Source organism: Scyliorhinus torazame, chromosome 5 (genome assembly GCF_047496885.1).
Source record: "Scyliorhinus torazame isolate Kashiwa2021f chromosome 5, sScyTor2.1, whole genome shotgun sequence".
NCBI classification, from domain to species: domain Eukaryota; kingdom Metazoa; phylum Chordata; class Chondrichthyes; order Carcharhiniformes; family Scyliorhinidae; genus Scyliorhinus; species Scyliorhinus torazame.
In genome coordinates, this window is record NC_092711.1 from 134,981,239 (window position 1) to 135,001,367 (window position 20,129).

A 20,129-nucleotide genomic window follows, 5' to 3' on the forward strand; every position below is an offset into this window, starting at 1 on the left:
CACGGGGTTAGATACAGAGTAAACTTCCTCAACACTGTCCCCATTAAACACTCCCAGGACAGGTACAGCACGGGGTTAGATACAGAGTAAAGCTTCTCTACACTGTCCCCATCAAACACTCCCAGGACAGGTACAGCACGGGGTTAGGTACAGAGTAAAGCTCCCTCCACACTGTCCCCATCAAACGCTCCCAGGACAGGTACAGCACGGGGTTAGATACAGAGTAAAGCTCCCTCTACACTGTCCCCATCAAACACTCCCAGGACAGGTACAGCACGGGGTTAGATACAGAGGAAAGCTCCCTCTACACTGTCCCCATCAAACACTCCCAGGACAGGTACAGCACGGGGTTAGATACACAGTAAAGCTCCCTCTACACTGTCCCCATCAAACACTCCCAGGACAGGTACAGCACGGGGTTAGATACAGAGGAAAGCTCCATCTACACTGTCCCCATCAAACACTCACAGGACAGGTACAGCACGGGGTTAGATACAGATAAAGCTCCCTCTACACTGTCCCCATCAAACACTCCCAGGTCAGGTACAGCACGGGGTTAGATACAGAGTAAAGCTCCCTCTACACTGTCCCCAGCAAACACTCCCAGGACAGGTACGGCACGGGATTAGATAGAGAGTAAAGCTCCCTCTACACTGTCCCCATCAAACACTCCCAGGACAGGTACAGCACGGGGTTAGATACAGAGTAAAGCTCCCTCTACACTGTCCCCATCACACACTCCCAGGCCAGGTACAGCCACGGGGTTAGATACAGGGTAACGCCCCCTCTACACTGTCCCCATCAAACACTCCCAGGACAGGTACAGCACGGTGTTAGATACAGAGTAAAGCTCCCTCTACACTGTCCCCAACAAACACTCCCAGGACAGGTACAGCACAGGGTTATATACAGAGTAAAGCTCCCTCTACACTGTCCCTCTCAAACACTCCTAGGACAGGTACGGCACAGGGTTAGATACAGAGTAAAGCTCCCTCTACACTGTCCTGATCAAACACTCCCAGGACAGGTAGAGCACGGGGTTAGATACAGAGTAAAGCTCCCTCTGCACTGTCCCCATTAAACACTCCCAGGACAGGTACAGCACGGGGTTAGATACAGAGTAAAGCTTCTCTACACTGTCCCCATCAAACACTCCGAGGACAGGTACAGCACGGGGTTAGATACAGAGTAAAGCTCCCTCTACACTGTCCCCATCAAACACTCCCAGGACAGGTACAGCACGGGGTTAGATATAGAGTAAAGCTCCCTCTACACTGTCCCCATCAAACACTCCCAGGACAGGTACAGCACGGGGTTAGATACAGAGGAAAGCTCCCTCTACACTGTCCCCATCAAACACTCCCAGGACAGGTACAGCACGGGGTTAGATACACAGTAAAGCTCCCTCTACACTGTCCCCATGAAACACTCCCAGGACAGGTACAGCACGGGGTTAGATACAGAGGAAAGCTCCATCTACACTGTCCCCATCAAACACTCACAGGACAGGTACAGCACGGGGTTAGATACAGAGTAAAGCTCCCTCTACACTGTCCCCATCAAACACTCCCAGGTCAGGTACAGCACGGGGTTAGATACAGAGTAAAGCTCCCTCTACACTGTCCCCATCAAACACTCCCAGGACAGGTACAGCACGGGGTTAGATAGAGAATAAAGCTCTACACTGTCCCCATCAAACACTCCCAGGACAGGTACAGCACGGGGTTAGATACAGAGTAAAGCTCCCTCTACACTGTCCCCATCAAACACTCCCAGGCCAGGTACAGCACGGCGTTAGATACAGAGTAAAGCTACGTCTACACTGTCCCCAACAAACACTCCCAGGACAGGTACAGCACGGGGTTAGATAGAGAATAAAGCTCCCTCTACACTGTCCCCATCAAACACTCCCAGGACAGGTACAGCACGGGGTTAGATACAGAGTAAAGCTCCCTCTACACTGTCCCCATCAAACACTCCCAGGCCAGGTACAGCCACGGGGTTAGATACAGAGTAACGCCCCGCTCTACACTGTCCCCATCAAACACTCCCAGGACAGGTACAGCACGGGGTTAGATACAGAGGAAAGCTCCCTCTACACTGTCCCCATCAAACACTCCCAGGACAGGTACAGCACGGGGTTAGATACAGAGTAAAGCTCCCTCTACACTGTCCTCATCACACACTCCCAGGCCAGGTACAGCCACGGGGTTAGATACAGAGTAACGCCCCGTTCTACACTGTCCTGATCAAACACTCCCAGGACAGGTACAGCACGGGGTTAGATACAGAGGAAAGCTCCCTCTACACTGTCCCCATCAAACACTCCCAGGACAGGTACAGCACGGGGTTAGATACAGAGTAAAGCTCCCTCTACACTGTCCCCATCACACACTCCCAGGCCAGGTACAGCCACGGGGTTAGATACAGAGTAACGCCCCCTCTACACTGTCCCCATCAAACACTCCCAGGACAGGTACAGCACGGGGTTAGATACAGAGGAAAGCTCCCTCTACACTGTCCCCATCAAACACTCCCACGTGGCTGCAGAAGCACTTAATTTAATGAGACCGATGAATCCATTAGGGACATTCAGAACTGGCCTGAAGACTCCTTTCCCGTCCTCAGGGCTTAGGCACCAAATTGGCCGCATTTTCTGAACGAGACTTATTTATTCCTCAGGTGTCGACCAAAACCGTTCCTCGGGACCTTGGCCCAATATTGGCCTCATTTCCTGATTAGGCCCAGCCTTTCATCAGGCCCAGTTTTGGCTGCATTTAACTGAGGTGCCGGCCCAACCTCCTCATCAGGCCCAATAGGCCCATTGTTGACCACATTTTATTCAGGTGTAGGCCCAAACTCTTCATCAGGGCGTAGAGCCCAGTACTGGCCACACTTTCTCAGATATAGGCCCAATCCTGTCATTAGGCCCTCGGCCCAGTATCGGTTGAATTTATTTCGATGTAGGTCCAATCTATTCATGAGGCAGCAAGGGTCGTGCATTGGATACATTTTAATCAGGTATAGGCCCAATCTCTTCATCGGGCCCTGTAGGCCCGGTGTTGGCCACATTTAACTCCAGCATAGGCCCAATCGCTTCACCAGGCAGTATGGGCTTAGCTGGTCCCTCAGGTATAGGCCCAGTGACAGCTGGGGAATGAGGCTAAGGCGGAGAACTCTTACAGATAAAGAGTAGACACACGGACGGATGACGAATGGGGGTGGGTGGTTTTAAGGAGGAGCGGGAGACCGCTTTCAAAAAGAGGATACCCATCGAATGTGGTAAGGGGCTTGCGGGGAAACAGGACTGTCGCGTTCAAGGTGTGAGACCCCCCCCCACCCCAGGCCTGCCGCACTTACCCAGGGGGGAAAGAGGCTGCCCCTTTCTGCTGCCCAGGTGCATCGATGTGGCACACCACAAAGTTCTTGGTGATCTCCAGCATGTCCTCAAATTTGAAGAGACTGTTGAAACAGGTCTTATCTGAGGGGAAGGAACAAAAAGACGAGGGTTAGACAGACGGGAAGTGGTTTACACACAATTCCCCTCGCCCCCCCCCCCCTCACACCGCAATCATTGCCCTATTGCAGGTAGGGATGGGACCTCATGGCCTAAACCCACCCACTCCTCATCACTTCAGCCCCCTCCGACTGGGAACGTCAATCCCAACGGGCTCCAACTGGGAACTCCACTGGATCCAACAGGGAATGCCAATCTTCCCCTCCTTGCTCCCCTCCCCACCGCCCGACTCCTCAACTCAACCCTCAAGCTGGCTCCAACTGCGGACGTCCGAGGAAACTGGACCCGATGGGGAATGTCAATGACCCTTCCCCCCCCCCCCCCCCCCCCCCCCACCCCACACTCCCACCTTCCCCATGATGAGCCTCCGACTGGGAACGCCAAGCTCCACAGGCACCCCAACGAGACTGGTGGGCTGGCGGGCGAGGGGCGTTTACTTACGGTTGAGGCCGATGTCGTGGTAGGTGAGGATGGCGGGCCGGTTCCCCTTGGGCGACCCGTGGATAGTCACGTGGAGGGTCCCATAAGGAGTCTCCACATCATATTCCTGGGGAGGGGGGGGGGAGAGAGAGAGAGAAAGACAGAAAGAGAGGGCAGATGTTAACAACAGCACTGTGTCTATAACAATGAATGGCAACCGAGGCACCTCCTTCATCTCAGTTCCGGCGGGATGGAGCGGCGGGAACCTCTCCGGCGTCGGGCCGCCCCAAATCGCCCCCCCCCCCCAGGACCCCGGAGCCCGCCCGCACCGCCAGTCCCGCCGGTAAGGTTTGTGGTTTGATTCACGCCGGTGGGACAGGCATGACAGCAGCGGGACTTCGGCCCATCGCGGGCCGGAGAATCGCCGGGGGGGGGGGGGGGCACCTACCGGCGGTGCGCGATTCCCGCCCCCACCGAATCTTCGGGGCCGGAGAATTCGGCGGCCGGCGGGGGCGGGATTCACGCCGCCCCCCGGCGATTCTCCGACCCGGCGGGGGAGTCGGAGAATCCCGCCCCATATATATATTGATAGAACTGTCACCAATGTCAAATTGTAAAACAAAATAAATATTTACAATGGGGAGGCAGTGGCTTAGTGGTATTACCCAGTAATCCAGAGACCCAGGGGACCGGAGTTCAAATCCCACCAGGGCAAATATTGGAATTTGAATTCAATAAAAATCTGGAATTAAAGTCTAATGATGACCAATGAAACCATTGTCGATTGTTGTAAAACCCCATCTGGATCACTAATGTCCTTTAGGGAAGGAAACCTGCTGTCCTTACCTGGTCTGGCCTACATGTGTCTCCATACCCACAGCAATGTGGTTAACTCTTACATGCCCTCAGGGATGAGCAACAAAGCTTGGGGGCGAGATGGAGGATGGCTTATGGGCGGACGCGTTGAGTAGAGTCAACGCGACCGCAACATGCGCCAGGCTCAGCCTGATCCAATTCAAGGTCGTGCACCCGGTCCACATGACAGTGGCCCGGATGAGTAGATTCTTTGGGGTGGAGGACAGGTGTGTAAAATGTGCGGGAGGACCAGCGAACCATATCTACAGAGTTAGGGGATGTTGGCAGGGGTTTGCGGACGTCATGTCCAGAGTATTGAAAACAAGGGTGGCACTGAGTCCAGAGGTGGTGATTTCTGGGGTGTCGGAAGACCCGGGAATCCAGGAGGAGGAAGAGGCGGACGTTCTGGCCTTTGCTTCCCTGGTAGCCCGGAGACGGATACTGTCAGCTTGGAGGGACTCAAAGCCCCCGAAGTCGGAGACCTGGCTATCGGACATGGCGAGCTTTCTAGGCCTAGAGAAGATCAAGTTCACCTTGAGAGGGTCACTGTTAGGGTTCGCCCGGAGGTGGCAACCATTCATCGACTTCTTCGCGGAGAATTAAATCGTCAGCAAGTGTGGGGGGGGTGGGAGGTGAGGAGGGGGGGGGGGTTAGGGTAGCGTACAATAGGGGGTCAAATAGGCGGGTCTTGGCGGGATGGGAGTCAGTGATTTCACTATGTTTGTTGTTCTTTGTGGATTGTTTTTGTACTGTAGCTGTTTGTAATGCCAAAAATACCTCATTAAAATTGTTTATTAAAAAAAGGGATGAACAATAAATGCTGGCACAGCCAGCAATGCCCACATACGTGAATGAATAAAGGAAAAAAGAACTTTGGACACAGAGGTAGCATACAGCTCTCACAGTCAGTTTTGTGTACGATTGTCACGCGCCCTGACTTCGCTTTCCCTTGGTTCAGCTCAATCACTTCAGTCATACCGGCAGGAAAAAAAAACACGCGGTGGGAAATCAGCGCAACGTGGCGTCCCTGCGCGGGGGTAACTGTCGGCGACATGGCTTGCGGGGGCCGCCACGAGGAACCCGCGTGTGACCCCCCCGTCCCCACCCCCAGGGTCCGCAGGTTGCCCAGTGCTGGTCTTGAACGTCATGGGACCAGAATGGCGCAGAGGTGGGGTGCGGGGTGCGGGGGGGGGGGGGGGCAGACGGCCCATCGCGATCTCTGCAGAACAATCAATCCAGTCACTGCCATTTCCACCCCCCCCCCATCAGTGGCCATCTTACTGAGTAGAGGGCTGAATGGCCCATTCTCCTGCTCCTTAATCCTAGTGCCCAAAATCAAAACAAATCTGTGCACCTCTATCAAAAACCTCCCCTCAGCCACATTGCAAAACGTAGAACGACTGGCGCTGAAGAAGGCCATTCGGCCCATGTCCTCCGGTCTGGCCGATGAAATGTCACCCGGTTTAATCCCACTCCCAAACTTAGGGGTTTGGGCTCTGTAGCTGGCGTACACTTCAAGTGCATATTCGAAGCGTTTTTTCCCCGAAGGTGGATACCACCTTGACCAGCCTTTCGGGCAAGGGGATCGGCACCCCATCCACAAACATTCACTCCCTCCACCACCGACGCACAGTGACAGCAGCGTGTGTACCATCTACAAGATGCACCGCAGCGACTCACCAAGGCTCCTTCGACAGCACCTTCCAAACCCACCACCTCTACCATCTAGAAGGACAAGGGGCAGCAGACACATGGGGAACTCCACCACCTGCAAGTTCCCCTCCGAGCCCCACACTCACCATCCTGACTGGGAAATATATCGGCCGTTCCTTCACTGTCGCCGGGTCACAATCCTGGACCTCCCTCCCTGACAGCACTGTGGGTGTTACCCACACCACACAGGGACTGCAGCCGGTTCGAGAAGGCGGCTCACCCACCACCTCCTCAAGGGGCAATTAGGGACGGGCAATAAACGCTCGGCCTAGTTCTGCCTCTGATAGTGGTGGGTGAGGATGGGGCTGGGGGGGATGTGGGGAGGGGTGAAGGGCATGGACAGTTGATGAGAGGACTCAATTGGAGGTGCCCACAGATCTCAGAGGGTTGTCGTCATGAGGTGGCTACCCGCCCTTGAATCGGTCGTCATTCAATTTGACACGCAGCTGACCTCCTTCCTTCCCCCCGCATCCACAGCCTTTCGGACTACCTGATCTCTGCCATCTTACATGTGGGAGAGAGGGGAGAAAGGGAGAGAGAGTGGAAGAATGAAAGGAAGGCTTGCATTTCGATGGGGCTTATCAAGAATTCAGGACGTCCCATGTTCATGGCAGGTTAATGATATTGTTGGAAATTCATTCAATTAAGTCCTTTCTCTATCTATCTCCCTCTGTCTCTCTCTCTGTGTCTCGCTCTCTCTCTCTGTCTCGCTCTCTCTCTCCCTCTCGGTCACTCCCTATCTCTCTCTCTCTCTCGCTCTCTATTTCTCTCTCCCTATCTCACTGTCTCTATCTCACTGTCCCTCCCTATCTCAGTCTCTCTTTCTCTATCTCACTGTCTCTCTATTTCTCTCTCTCTTTATCTCTCTCACTGTCTATCTCTCACTGTCTCTCTCTCTCCCTATCTCACTGTCTCTCTCTATCTCTATCTATCTCACTGTCTCTCTATCTATCTCTCACTGTCTCTCTCTCTATCTCACTGCTTCTCTCTCACTGTCTCTCTCTCTCTATCTCACTATCTCTCTCTCTCTATCTCACTGTCTCTCTCTCTCTCTCTACCTCACTCTCTCACTGCCTCTTTCTCACTGTCTCTCTATCTCTCTATATCTCTCCCTATCTCTATCTATCTCACTGTCTCTCTCTCTCTATCTCACTCGCTCTCTTTCTCTCTCTCACTGTCTCTTTCTCACTGTCTCTCTATCTCTCTGTATCTCTCCCTATCTCTATCTATCTCACTGTCTCTCTCTCTCTACCTCTCGCTCTCGATCTCACTCTCTCTTTTTCTCTCTCTCACTGTCTCTCTCACTGTCTCTCTCTCACTATCTCTCAGCCGGCAAATGTCGTGAGATGCCTCTCGCTGGTCGTGAGCGGGGCCGAGATCTGCATATTCAAGTGAGTAGTTAGCCTCACTTGAATATGTATAGGTCGGATCTCCCACCACTGGGGATATAATCCCGTCACCTCGGAGTCCCCAGCCGGGCGCCGTTTAGCACTGGACTCCACAAACGTGGACCAGGCGGAACGGCACTTGGGGGGTGGTCTCCGAGGTAATTGCAGGCCCCTGAGTTGTCGGCCTCTGGGCGGGGGTGGCATCCTGCTACTCCTGATGCCACCTTCGTGCCACCCGTGTGTCCCCCTGGGCTCTTTCTCTCTCTCTCTCTCTCGCTGTCTCTCCCTCTTTCTCTCTGTCTCTGCCACTGACACTCCCGCGTCATCCCTCACTCCGTCCATCTGTCCATCTCTCTCTCTCTCACACACACACTAACACACACATATACACACACACACTCGCATACATGCACATACATGCTCTCACACACTTGCACGCACACAGGCAAACTCACATGCTCACATGTATAGATACACATGCACACTCGTGCACAGACACTCACCCACACACATACTCACACAGACATGCGCACAAGTGTACAGTCACATGTACACACATGCACATATATACACTCGCGCGCGCTCACACATGCAAAGCCACACCTACACACATGCACACTAAAACAGAACACACAGACACACACAAAGATATGCACTCTCTCACATGCACACACACCCACACACGCTTACAAAAACACTCACATACATGCACACATATGCCCACACACACGCATAAACACACGCATACATGCATACGCACGCATGCACACACAGCACACTTGAGAATTCCCAAGGTTATCCAGAGAGGACGGGATCAGTCAGTGCCTGCGGGTTATTCCCTCGGGAATGTGACGAATAGAAGAGGAAAGCTGGATCTGCGGCTCATCCCAATTCAGGAAACATGCTTGAGGTAGGAGAGCTTACGGGGAGAGACGGGGCTACAATGTGAGACAGAGTGTGAGGGGGGGAGACAGAGGGGGGGGGAGACAGAGGGGGGGAGGGGGAGACAGAGGGGGGGAGACAGAGTGTGAGGGGGGAGACAGAGTGTGGGGGGGGAGACAGAGTGTGGGGGGGAGACAGAGTGTGGGGGGGGGAGACAGAGTGTGAGGGGGGAGACAGAGTGTGGGGGGGAGACAGAGTGTGGGGGGGAGACAGAGTGTGAGGGGGAGACAGAGTGTGAGAGGGAGACAGAGTGTGAGAGGGAGACAGAGTGTGAGGGGGGAGACAGAGTGTGGGTGGGGAGACAGAGTGTGAGGGGGAGACAGAGTGTGGGGGGGAGACAGAGTGTGGGGGGGAGACAGAGTGTGGGGGGGAGACAGAGTGTGGGTGGGGAGACAGAGTGTGGGTGGGGAGACAGAGTGTGAGGGGGAGACAGAGTGTGGGGGGGAGACAGAGTGTGGGGGGGAGACAGAGTGTGGGGGGGAGACAGAGTGTGGGGGGGGAGACAGAGTGTGAGGGGGGAGACAGAGTGTGGGGGGGGAGACAGAGTGTGAGGGGGGAGACAGAGTGTGAGGGGGGAGACAGAGTGTGAGGGGGAGACAGAGTGTGAGAGGTGAGAGACAGAGTGTGGGGGGGAGACAGAGTGTGGGGGGGGAGACAGAGTGTGAGAGGGAGACAGAGTGTGAGGGGGGAGACAGAGTGTGGGTGGGGAGACAGAGTGTGAGGGGGAGACAGAGTGTGGGGGGGAGACAGAGTGTGGGGGGGAGACAGAGTGTGGGGGGGAGACAGAGTGTGGGTGGGGAGACAGAGTGTGGGTGGGGAGACAGAGTGTGAGGGGGAGACAGAGTGTGGGGGGGAGACAGAGTGTGGGGGGGAGACAGAGTGTGGGGGGGAGACAGAGTGTGGGGGGGGAGACAGAGTGTGAGGGGGAGACAGAGTGTGGGGGGGGAGACAGAGTGTGAGGGGGGAGACAGAGTGTGAGGGGGGAGACAGAGTGTGAGGGGGAGACAGAGTGTGAGAGGTGAGAGACAGAGTGTGAGGGGTGGGAGACAGAGTGTGAGGGGTGGGAGACAGAGCGTGAGGGGGGAGACAGAGTGTGAGGGCGGGTGAGACAAAGTGCGAGGGGTGGGAGACACAGTGTGAGGGGGGGGAGACAGATTGTGAGGGGGGGAGACAGAGTGTGAGGGGGGGAGACAGAGTGTGAGGGGGGAGACAGAGTGTGAGGGGGGAGACAGAGTGTGAGGAGGGAGACAGAGTGTGAGGGGAAGGAGACAGAGAGTGGGGGGGGATAGAGTGTGAGGGGGTGAGACAGAGTGTGAGGGGGAGACAGAAAGTGAGGGGTGGGAGACAGAGTGTGAGGGGGTGAGACAGAGTGTGAGGGGGAGACAGAGTGTGAGGGGTGGGAGACAGAGTGTGAGGGGGAGGAGGCAGAGTGTGAGGGGTGGGAGACAGAGTGTGAGGGGGGAGGAGACAGAGAGTGAGGGGGGATAGAGTGTGAGGGGGTGAGACAGACTGTGAGGGGGGGTTGAGTGTGAGGGTGTGAGACACAGAGTGTGGGGGGATAGAGTGTGAGGGAGTGAGACCCAGTGTGTGGGGGGAGACAGAGTGTGAGGGGTGGGAGACAGAGTGTGTGGGGGGAGACAGATGTGAGGGGGGGAGACAGAGGGTGAGGGGGGAATTGAGTGTGAGGGGGTGAGACACAGTGTGTGGGGGGAGACAGAGTGTGAGGGGGGGAGACAGATGTGAGGGGGGGAGACAGAGGGTGAGGGGGGAATAGAGTGTGAGGGGGTGAGACACAGTGTGTGGGGGGAGACAGAGTGTGAGGGGGGAGACAGAGTGTGAGGGGGGGGAGACAGAGTGTGAGGGGTGGGAGACAGAGTGTGAGGGGGAGAGACAGATGTGAGGGGGGGGAGACAGAGTGTGAGGGGGGAATAGAGTGTGAGGGGGTGAGACACAGTGTGTGGGGGGAGACAGAGTGTGAGGGGTGGGAGACAGAGTGTGAGGGGGAGGAGACTGATGTGAGGGGGGAGACAGAGTGTGAGGGGGGAATAGAGTGTGAGGGGGGAGACAGAGTGTGTGGGGGAGACAGATGTGAGGGGTGAGAGACAGAGTGTGAGGGCAGGTGAGACACAGTGAGTGGGGGGAGACAGAGTGTGAGGGGTGGGAGACAGAGTGTGAGGGGGGAGACAGAGTGTGAGGGCGGGTGAGACACAGTGTGTGGTGGAGACAGAGTGTGAGGGCGGGTGAGACACAGTGTGTGGGGGGAGACAGAGTGTGAGGGGTGGGAGACAGAGTGTGAGGGGGGAGACAGAGTGTGAGGGGTGGGAGACAGAGTGTGAGGGGGGAGACAGAGTGTGAGGGATGGGAGACAGAGTGTGAGGGGGGAGACAGAGTGTGAGGGGTGGGAGACAGAGTGTGAGGGGGGAGACAGAGTGTGAGGGCGGGTGAGACACAGTGTGAGGGGGGGGAGACAGAGTGTGAGGGGTGGGAGACAGAGTGTGAGGGGGGAGACAGAGTGTGAGGGGGGGAGACAGAGTGTGAGGGCGGGTGAGACACAGTGTGAGGGGGGAGACAGAGTGTGAGGGGTGGGAGACAGAGTGTGAGGGGTGGGAGACAGAGTGTGAGGGGGGAGACAGAGTGTGAGGGGGGGAGACAGAGTGTGAGGGCGGGTGAGACACAGTGTGAGGGGGGAGACAGAGTGTGAGGGGTGGGAGACAGAGTGTGAGGGGGGAGACAGAATGTGAGGGGGGAGACAGATGTGAGGGGGGATCCAGAGTGTGAGGGGGGAGACAGAGTGTGAGGGGGGGGGAGACAGATGTGAGGGGGGATCCAGAGTGTGAGTGGGAGACAGAGTGTGAGGGGGAGACAGAGTGTGTGGGGGGAGACAGAGTGTGTAGGGGGAGAGACAGAGTGTGAGGGGTGGGAGACAGAGTGTGAGGGGTGGGAGACAGAGTGTGAGGGGTGGGAGACAGAGTGTGAGGGGGGAGACAGAGTGTGAGGGGGGAGACAGATGTGAGGGGTGAGAGACAGAGTGTGAGGGTGGGTGAGACACAGTGTGTGGGGGGAGACAGAGTGTGAGGGGTGGGAGACAGAGTGTGAGGGGGGAGACAGAGTGTGAGGGGGGGAGACAGAGTGTGAGGGGGGGAGACAGAGAGTGAGGGGGGTGACAAAGTGTGAGGGGGAGACAGAGTGTGAGGGGGTGACAGAGTGTGGGTGGGGAGACAGCGTGTGAGGGGGGGAGACAGAGTGTGACGGGGGAGACAGAGTGTGTGGGGGAGACAGAGTGTGAGTGGGGAGACAGAGTGTGAGGGGGGGAGACACAGTGTGTGGGGGGAGATAGAGTGTGAGGGGGGAGACAGAGTGTGAGGGGGAGACAGGGAGTGAGGGGGGAGACAGAGAGTGAGGGGGGAGACAGAGAGTGAGGGGAGACAGAGTGTGAGGGAGGGAGACACAATGTGTGGGGGGGAGACAGAGTGTGTGGGGGGAGACAGAGTGTGAGGGGGAGAGACAGATGTGAGGGGTGAGAGACAGAGTGTGAGGGCGGGTGAGACACAGTGTGAGGGGGGAGACAGATGTGAGGGGTGAGAGACAGAGTGTGAGGGGGAGAGACAGAGTGTGAGCAGGGAGACAGAGTGTGAGGGGGGAGACAGATGTGAGGGGTGAGAGACAGAGTGTGAGGGCGGGTGAGACACAGTGTGTGGGGGGAGACAGAGTGTGAGGGGTGGGAGACAGAGTGTGAGACAGAGTGTGAGGGGGGAGACAGATGTGAGGGGTGAGAGACAGAGTGTGAGGGCGGGTGAGACACAGTGTGTGGGGGGGAGACAGAGTGTGACGGGGGAGACAGAGTGTGGATGGGGAGACAGCGTGTGAGGGGGGAGACAGAGTGTGACGGGGGAGACAGAGTGTGTGGGGGGAGACAGAGTGTGTGGGGGGAGACAGATGTGAGGGCGGGTGAGACACAGTGTGTGGGGGGGAGACAGAGTGTGACGGGGGAGACAGAGTGTGGATGGGGAGACAGCGTGTGAGGGGGGAGACAGAGTGTGACGGGGGAGACAGAGTGTGTGGGGGGAGACAGAGTGTGTGGGGGGAGACAGATGTGAGGGGGGGAGACAGAGTGTGAGGGTGGGAGACAGAGTGTGAGGGCGGGTGAGACACAGTGTGTGGGGGGGAGACAGAGTGTGACGGGGGAGACAGAGTGTGGGTGGGGAGACAGCGTGTGAGGGGGGGAGACAGAGTGTGTGGGGGGAGACAGAGTGTGTGGGGGGAGACAGATGTGAGGGGGTGAGACAGAGTGTGGGGGGGAGACAGAGTGTGAGGGGGGAGACAGAGTGTGAGGGGGGAGACAGAGTGTGAGGGGGGAGACAGAGTGTGTGGGGGGAGACAGATGTGAGGGGGAGAGACATAGTGTGGGGGGGGAGACAGAGTACGTGGTGGGCGGGGGGGGTGAGACAGAGTGTGGGGGGGTGAGACAGAGGGGGGTGGTGAGACAGAGTGTGGGGGGAGACAGAGGGGGGGGGGCTGCAGGTGGTGCTAATGGGACCCCAGTTAAAGACAGGGTGACATACAGCTGAGCGGCGACCCCGCAGCCCCCACTCACCCCAGCCCAACGTTCCAGCATTTCGGCGATCCGGCCCGCACTCCGGAATTACAGGGATGGAAAAGCGACGGATCTTCTGTCCGCTCTGGCTCGGAGATTAATGCTGACTCGAGGATTAATGCCGGCAAGGTTTCTCTCTCTCTCTCTCTCTCTCTCGCAGACACACACACTCTTGCTCTCTCTCTCTCTCTGTCTCCACTGACGATCTCGCCACCAATCCCGCCTCCTCCCGCCCCCCAGTCCTTTTAATCCCAATTGGCTCACAAACACCCGACCCTCAGCGGGCCCTGCCATTGGTCCAGCCCTGTGCCAGAGAGGCCCAGCTCGGCCCGGTACAGCTAACTACCTCCGTCGCCATGACCCCCCACCTTCCACCTTCCCCGGACCTCGTTCCCGCAATCCAGCATCTTGCCTCAAGGCTCCGCGCCCCACCTCTCTTCTTCCCGCACCCACACACAGGCACACCCCTCTCTCCTCCCGGCAACTGATTAGCCCTTTATCGGCCGGAACACACTAGATGGGCTGAATGGCCTCGTTCGGCGCCGGGAGATATTTCCCCCGCCTCCCTTTCTAACTCGGGCCTTGAATATTGATATGCCATCAATGAACACAGGACGAGTGGTGAACGTAACTGAGGCTTTAATGCACTAAACAGAAAGCCCCCTGGCCCCTGATCCCGAACTGGATCAGAGGCGGAGACCAGCCACCTTTATACAGGGGAGGAGCCACAGGCGGAGCCAGCAGGGACAAGCCCAGGCATGTAACAATACAATACAATACAGTGGTTTACCACAAATATATTCGGTGACCCGCAGCCTCCACTGCCTCTCTGGGGGAGAGGATTCCACAGACAGACCTCCCTCTGGGAGAAGAAATTCCTCCTCATCCCCGTCTTCAATGGGAGACCCCCCTCAGTTTTAAACTGTGCCCCTACCCCCCCCCCTTCTAGATTCCCCCACCCATGAGGGGGAAACATCCTCCCAGCATGCACCCTGTCAATCCCCCCCTCAGAATCTGATCCGTTTCAATACGATCTCCTCTGGTTCTTTCTAAACTCCAATGGGTACAGGCCCCGTCCGGCTCAACCTTTCCTCATCGGACAAACCCCCTTCATCCCGGGAATCGGCCCCGTGAACCTTCTCTGAACTGCTTATAATTATAATCAAATAGCTGCTCATTATATCCTTTCCCTACATGGTTCTTGATGCCGCCGAGAAACAGGCATGGAAGGCCCAACTCAGGGCAACTTGTTAGGGCCTGGGGGCTGAGAAAGGTCCACACAAAACTCTCACACAAAAGCTTGTGATGTAGAAAGACTTTCTCCTGCCGGACAGTCACTGAGAATCCCGCTAATTCAAAACCAGAGCCAGCTACAAATTCCTGGGTCTGCAGTAGGCCCGAAGCCTGGACACTGCCCATCGGCCAGTGACTCCCTTGCTTAACAACAATGCACGGATCCCGAGTGGGGGAGAAAAGACCACGACATCCCCCTCCTCCATTTTAGTCTTTGTCTTTCAAAGAACAAAGAACAGTACAGCATGGAACAGGCCCTTCGGCCCTCCAAGCCTGTATTGGTCATGATGCTAACCTTGGCCAAAGCCCTCAGCACTTCCTTATGCCGTATCCCTCTCTGCCCATTCTCTCCATATACTTGTCAAGATGCCTTTTGAACGCCGTTAATGTATCTGCTTCCACAACTTCCCCTGGCCGCACATTCCAGGCACTCACCACCCTCTGTGTGAGAAAGCTGCCTTGCACATCTCCTCTAAACTTTGCCCCAGCGACCTTAAACCTATGCCCCCTGGAGTTCCAGGATTGTGACCCAGCGACAGTGAAGGAACGGCCGATATATTTCCCAGTCAGGATGGTGAGTGTGGGGCTCGGAGGGGAACTTGCAGGTGGTGGAGTTCCCCATGTGTCTGCTGCCCCTTGTCCTTCTAGATGGTAGAGGTGGTGGGTTTGGAAGGTGCTGTCGAAGGAGCCTTGGTGAGTCGCTGCGGTGCACCTTGTAGATGGTACACACACTGCTGCCGCTGTGCGTCGGTGGTGGAGGGAGTGAATGTTTGTGGATGGGGTGCCGATCAAAGTGGGGCTGCTTTGTCCTGGATGGTGTCGAGCTTCTCGAGTGTTGTTGGAGCCGCACTCACCCAGGCAAGAGGAGAGTATCCCATCACACTCCTGACTTGTGCCTTGTAGATGGTGGACAGGCTTTGGGGAGGGTCAGGCTGTGAGTTGGTGACCTGTTCTTGCAGCCGCAGTATTTATATGGCTGGTGACATTAATAAGACGTTTGACTGAATGGACAGGTTGGGTAGAGATACTCTATTCCCACCGATTGTCAATGGGATTTCCCATTGAAGCTGCCCATCGCTGGGACGCCGCAGGGGATGGGCTGCCGGAACAGAGAATCCCAACGGCCGGAGAATTCTGGAGGATGTTTCCCAGGAATTCAGGACAAATGAGGGGGGAAGGGGGGAAAGGAGATGAAGAGCAGTAGGAGGAGACCGGGCGGAGCATAAACACCAGGATAGCACGGGGCAGCATGGTCGAATGGCCTGGACCCGCGATTGTAAATACAGTGCAACAACTAAAGGGCCTGGGTGTGGTGCTCGACGGGCCGAATGGCCTCTCTGCGAGCGCTGAGATTGGAATAATTCCATCCTTAGGCCTTAGCAAGGTCGATTTTCAGTCGCCTTTGCAGACACCAACCTCTGTTCCCACACCCAATCCGCTCCACAAATCCACCCCCCCCGCTCCCAACCCTGCTCAAGACTAATTCTAGCACCCCCCCCGCCCCCCTCCGCAGCGCACCCCCCTCCCACTTTCACAATGCCCCCCACCCCCTCCTGCTCGCTCCCCATCCGCTGCCCCCTCTTCACCTCTCCCTGGCCGTATTCCGCTAATCCAGGGGACGGAGCCATCGATGTCCTCCCTGATGTTGGTGTGGGCGGCCCTCAATACCGCACGAGGCGCGATAGAGAGAGTGAGAGAGAGAAAGGCCATCTTTCCCCTCGATGAAACACCGGCGCTCGAAGGACAATCTGGAGACAGGGTGGATGTGGAGTGGATGTTTCACCTTGCGGAAGAATCTAGAACTGGCGGCGGGGCTCACTGTTTAAAATGAATTGAAGACAAAGATGAGGAGAAGCTTTTCTCTCAGAGGGTCTTTGGAAGGGTGGGGGCTGAATCTTTGAATATTTTTAAGGCCGAGGTGGATATATTCTTGATAAGCAAGGAGGTGAAAGGTTATCGGGGGTGTGAGGTGGCGGAGGATAGGGAATGTTAGAGCTCAGGTTAAAATCAGATCAGCCGCGATCTTGGGGAATTCCGACCCCCATTTCTGTTCCCAGCAAGATTTCCCACATCCCTTGGTGTACTTTCGGATGTCCGGACGGAGGCAGCTGAAGGACTTCTCCCGGGACGACTGTCCTCCCTGACCAGGACGCCCCCTCCCCGCCTGGCCCCCGAATTAGAATACCACCGTAGGGTACCATTCAGTCCACGTCAGTTCTTGGAAGGACCCACCCCAGTAAATATCACCAGCCCCTGTCCCCTAGCCATTGTTCAAGGATTTTACCTCATCCCCCGTCTGAGGGGTCCTGCCCTTGGCCTGCGTCCACCACAGTGAAGCGTATTTCGGACCCACAATGCCTTGCTCTCCTCACCGGCCCACCTGCCTCGCCTTGGAACTGACCCACAATGCCTTGCTCTCCTCACCAGCCCACCCGCCTCACCTTGGAACTGACCCACAATGCCTTGCTCTCCTCACCAGCCCACCCGCCTCACCTTGGAACTGACCCACAATGCCTTGCTCTCCTCACCGGCCCACCTGCCTCGCCTTGGAACTGACCCACAATGCCTTGCTCCCCTCACCAGCCCACCTGCCTCGCCTTGGAACTGACCCACAATGCCTTGCTCCCCTCACCGGCCCACCTGCCTCGCCTTGGAACTGACCCACAATGCCTTGCTCCCCTCACCAGCCCACCTGCCTCGCCTTGGAACTGACCCACAATGCCTTGCTCCCCTCACCGGCCCACCTGCCTCGCCTTGGAACTGACCCACAATGCCTTGCTCCCCTCACCGGCCCACCCGCCTCACCTTGAAACTGACCCACAATGCCTTGCTCTCCTCACCAGCCCACCTGCCTCACCTTGGAACTGACCCACAATGCCTTGCTCTCCTCACCGGCCCACCTGCCTCACCTTGGAACTGACCCACAATGCCTTGCTGTCCTCACCGGCCCACCTGCCTCACCTTGGAACTGACCCACAATGCCTTGCTGTCCTCACCGGCCCACCTGCCTCACCTTGGAACTGACCCACAATGCCTTGCTGTCCTCACCGGCCCACCTGCCTCACCTTGGAACTGACCCACAATGCCTTGCTGTCCTCACCGGCCCACCTGCCTCACCTTGGAACTGACCCACAATGCCTTGCTCTCCTCACCGGCCCACCTGCCTCACCTTGGAACTGACCCACAATGCCTTGCTCCCCTCACCGGCCCACCTGCCTCGCCTTGGAACTGACCCACAATGCCTTGCTCTCCTCACCGGCCCACCTGCCTCACCTTGGAACTGACCCACAATGCCTTGCTGTCCTCACCGGCCCACTTGCCTCGCCTTGGAACTGACCCACAATGCCTTGCTCCCCTCACCGGCCCACCTGCCTCGCCTTGGAACTGACCCACAATGCCTTGCTGTCCTCACCGGCCCACCTGCCTCGCCTTGGAACTGACCCACAATGCCTTGCTGTCCTCACCGGCCCACCTGCCTCGCCTTGGAACTGACCCACAATGCCTTGCTGTCCTCACCGGCCCACCTGCCTCACCTTGGAACTGGCCCACAATGCCTTGCTGTCCTCACCGGCCCACCCGCCTCACCTTGAAACTGACCCACAATGCCTTGCTGTCCTCACCGGCCCACCTGCCTCGCCTTGGAACTGACCCACAATGCCTTGCTCTCCTCACCGGCCTCGCCTTGGAACTGACCCACAATGCCTTGCTCTCCTCACCGGCCTCGCCTTGAAACTGACCCACAATGCCTTGCTGTCCTCACCGGCCCACCTGCCTCACCTTGGAACTGGCCCACAATGCCTTGCTGTCCTCACCGGCCCACCCGCCTCACCTTGAAACTGACCCACAATGCCTTGCTGTCCTCACCGGCCCACCTGCCTCGCCTTGAAACTGACCCACAATGCCTTGCTGTCCTCACCAGCCCACCTGCCTCGCCTTGAAACTGCGTCCATGTAGTTACCTGCCCTCGAAGACTCTGTAAGGCGCTAACCTCGGTCATGAGCTGTGGGGTAATAGGGTGCTGGAGGAGCACAGAGCTCTTGGTGTTGGTGGAGATTCCAGAGATAGGGAGGCCACGGAGGGATTGGAAAACAAGGCCGAGAACTGTTAAATTCCCGATGTTGCTGGACTGAGAACCGAGGTAGATAGGCCAGTGAGCACAGGGTAGGAGAACTTCGTTAGGGATGGTAAGGTAATGTGACTGAAAATTCAGGTGGCGTTGAACTCTCTCTCTCTCTCTCGGTCTCTCCAGCGGTCCAGCATAGCACTGCAATGAAGTTACTGTGAGAATCCCCCAGTCGCCACATTCCGGAGCCTGTCCGGGCACAGAGGGAGAATTCAGAATGTCCAATTCACCCAACAGCACGTCTTTCGGGACTTGTGGGAGGGAACCTGAGCACCCGGAGGAAACCCACGCAGACACGGGGAGAACGTGCAGACTCCGCACAGACAGTGACCCAAGCCGGGAATCGAACCTGGGACCCTGGAGCTGTGAAGCAACAGTGCTAACCATGGTGCTACCGTGCACCAGAAAACTAAGTACAGTTCTGGTCACCACACTATAGGGAGGAAGCGCACTGGAGAAAGTGCAGAGATTCACCAGGATGCTGCCTGGGCTGGAGCATTTTCAGCGATGAAGAGAGGCTGGGTAGGGCTGGAGGTGTTTTCTCTGGAGCCTGAGGGGGACCTGAGCGAGGTGGATAAATTCATGAGGGACATGGACAGGGTAGATAGGGACGAACTTTTCCCCTCAGTGGAGAGGTCGATAAACAGGGGGCGGGGGTGGCGGGATTTGAGGAAAATCTTTATCAGCCAGAGGGTGGTGGGAATCTGGAACTCGCTGCCTGAGAGGGTGGTGGAGGCGGGAACCCTCTCGACATTTAAGACTCCACGAGTCGCTGCAGTGCATCTTGTCGATGGTGCACACACTCACACACACACATTGCTGCCACTGTGCATCGGTGGTGGTGCTGGAGGGAGTGAATGGCAGATGCAATATAATTTGGATAAGTGTGACGTTATTCACTTTGGAAGCAAAAACAGGAAGACAGATTACTACCTGAACAGTTGTAAATTGGGAGAGGGGAGTGTGCAGCGGGACCTGGGTGTCCTTGTGCACCAGTCGCTGAAGGTAAGCATGCAGGTGCAGCAGGCGGTAAAGAAGGCTAAAGGTATGTTGGCCTTCATTGCGAGAGGTTTCGAGTACAGAAGCAGGGATGTGTTGCTGCAATTATACAGGGCCTTAGTGAGGCCACACCTGGAGTATTGTGTGCAGTTTTGGTCTCCTTCTCTGAGGAAGGATGTTCTTGCTCTCGAGGGAGTGCAGCGAAGGTTTACCAGACTGATTCCTGGGATGGCGGGACTGTCATATGAGGAGAGATTGACTAGGTTGGGATTGTTCTCGCTGGAG

At 56.7% G+C, this 20,129-nt stretch overlaps 1 protein-coding gene across 4 annotated transcripts in view; it reads right to left on the minus strand.

Moving 5' to 3' along the window:
* The window catches only part of LOC140419823 (protein NDRG2-like), a 270,374-nt gene that overhangs the window by 81,182 nt on the left and 169,063 nt on the right, over positions 1-20,129 (minus strand). For 3 of the 4 annotated variants that reach the window (XM_072503848.1, XM_072503846.1, XM_072503847.1), the window contains 2 exons: positions 3,959-4,064; positions 3,361-3,481 (listed from right to left, as the gene is read on the minus strand). In XM_072503848.1, the coding sequence (XP_072359949.1) occupies positions 3,361-3,481; positions 3,959-4,064 (227 nt within the window). Of the gene's footprint in view, positions 1-3,360; positions 3,482-3,958; positions 4,065-13,429; positions 13,603-20,129 lie in introns of those variants that run through there. The other variant, XM_072503849.1, reaches the window with a different exon arrangement.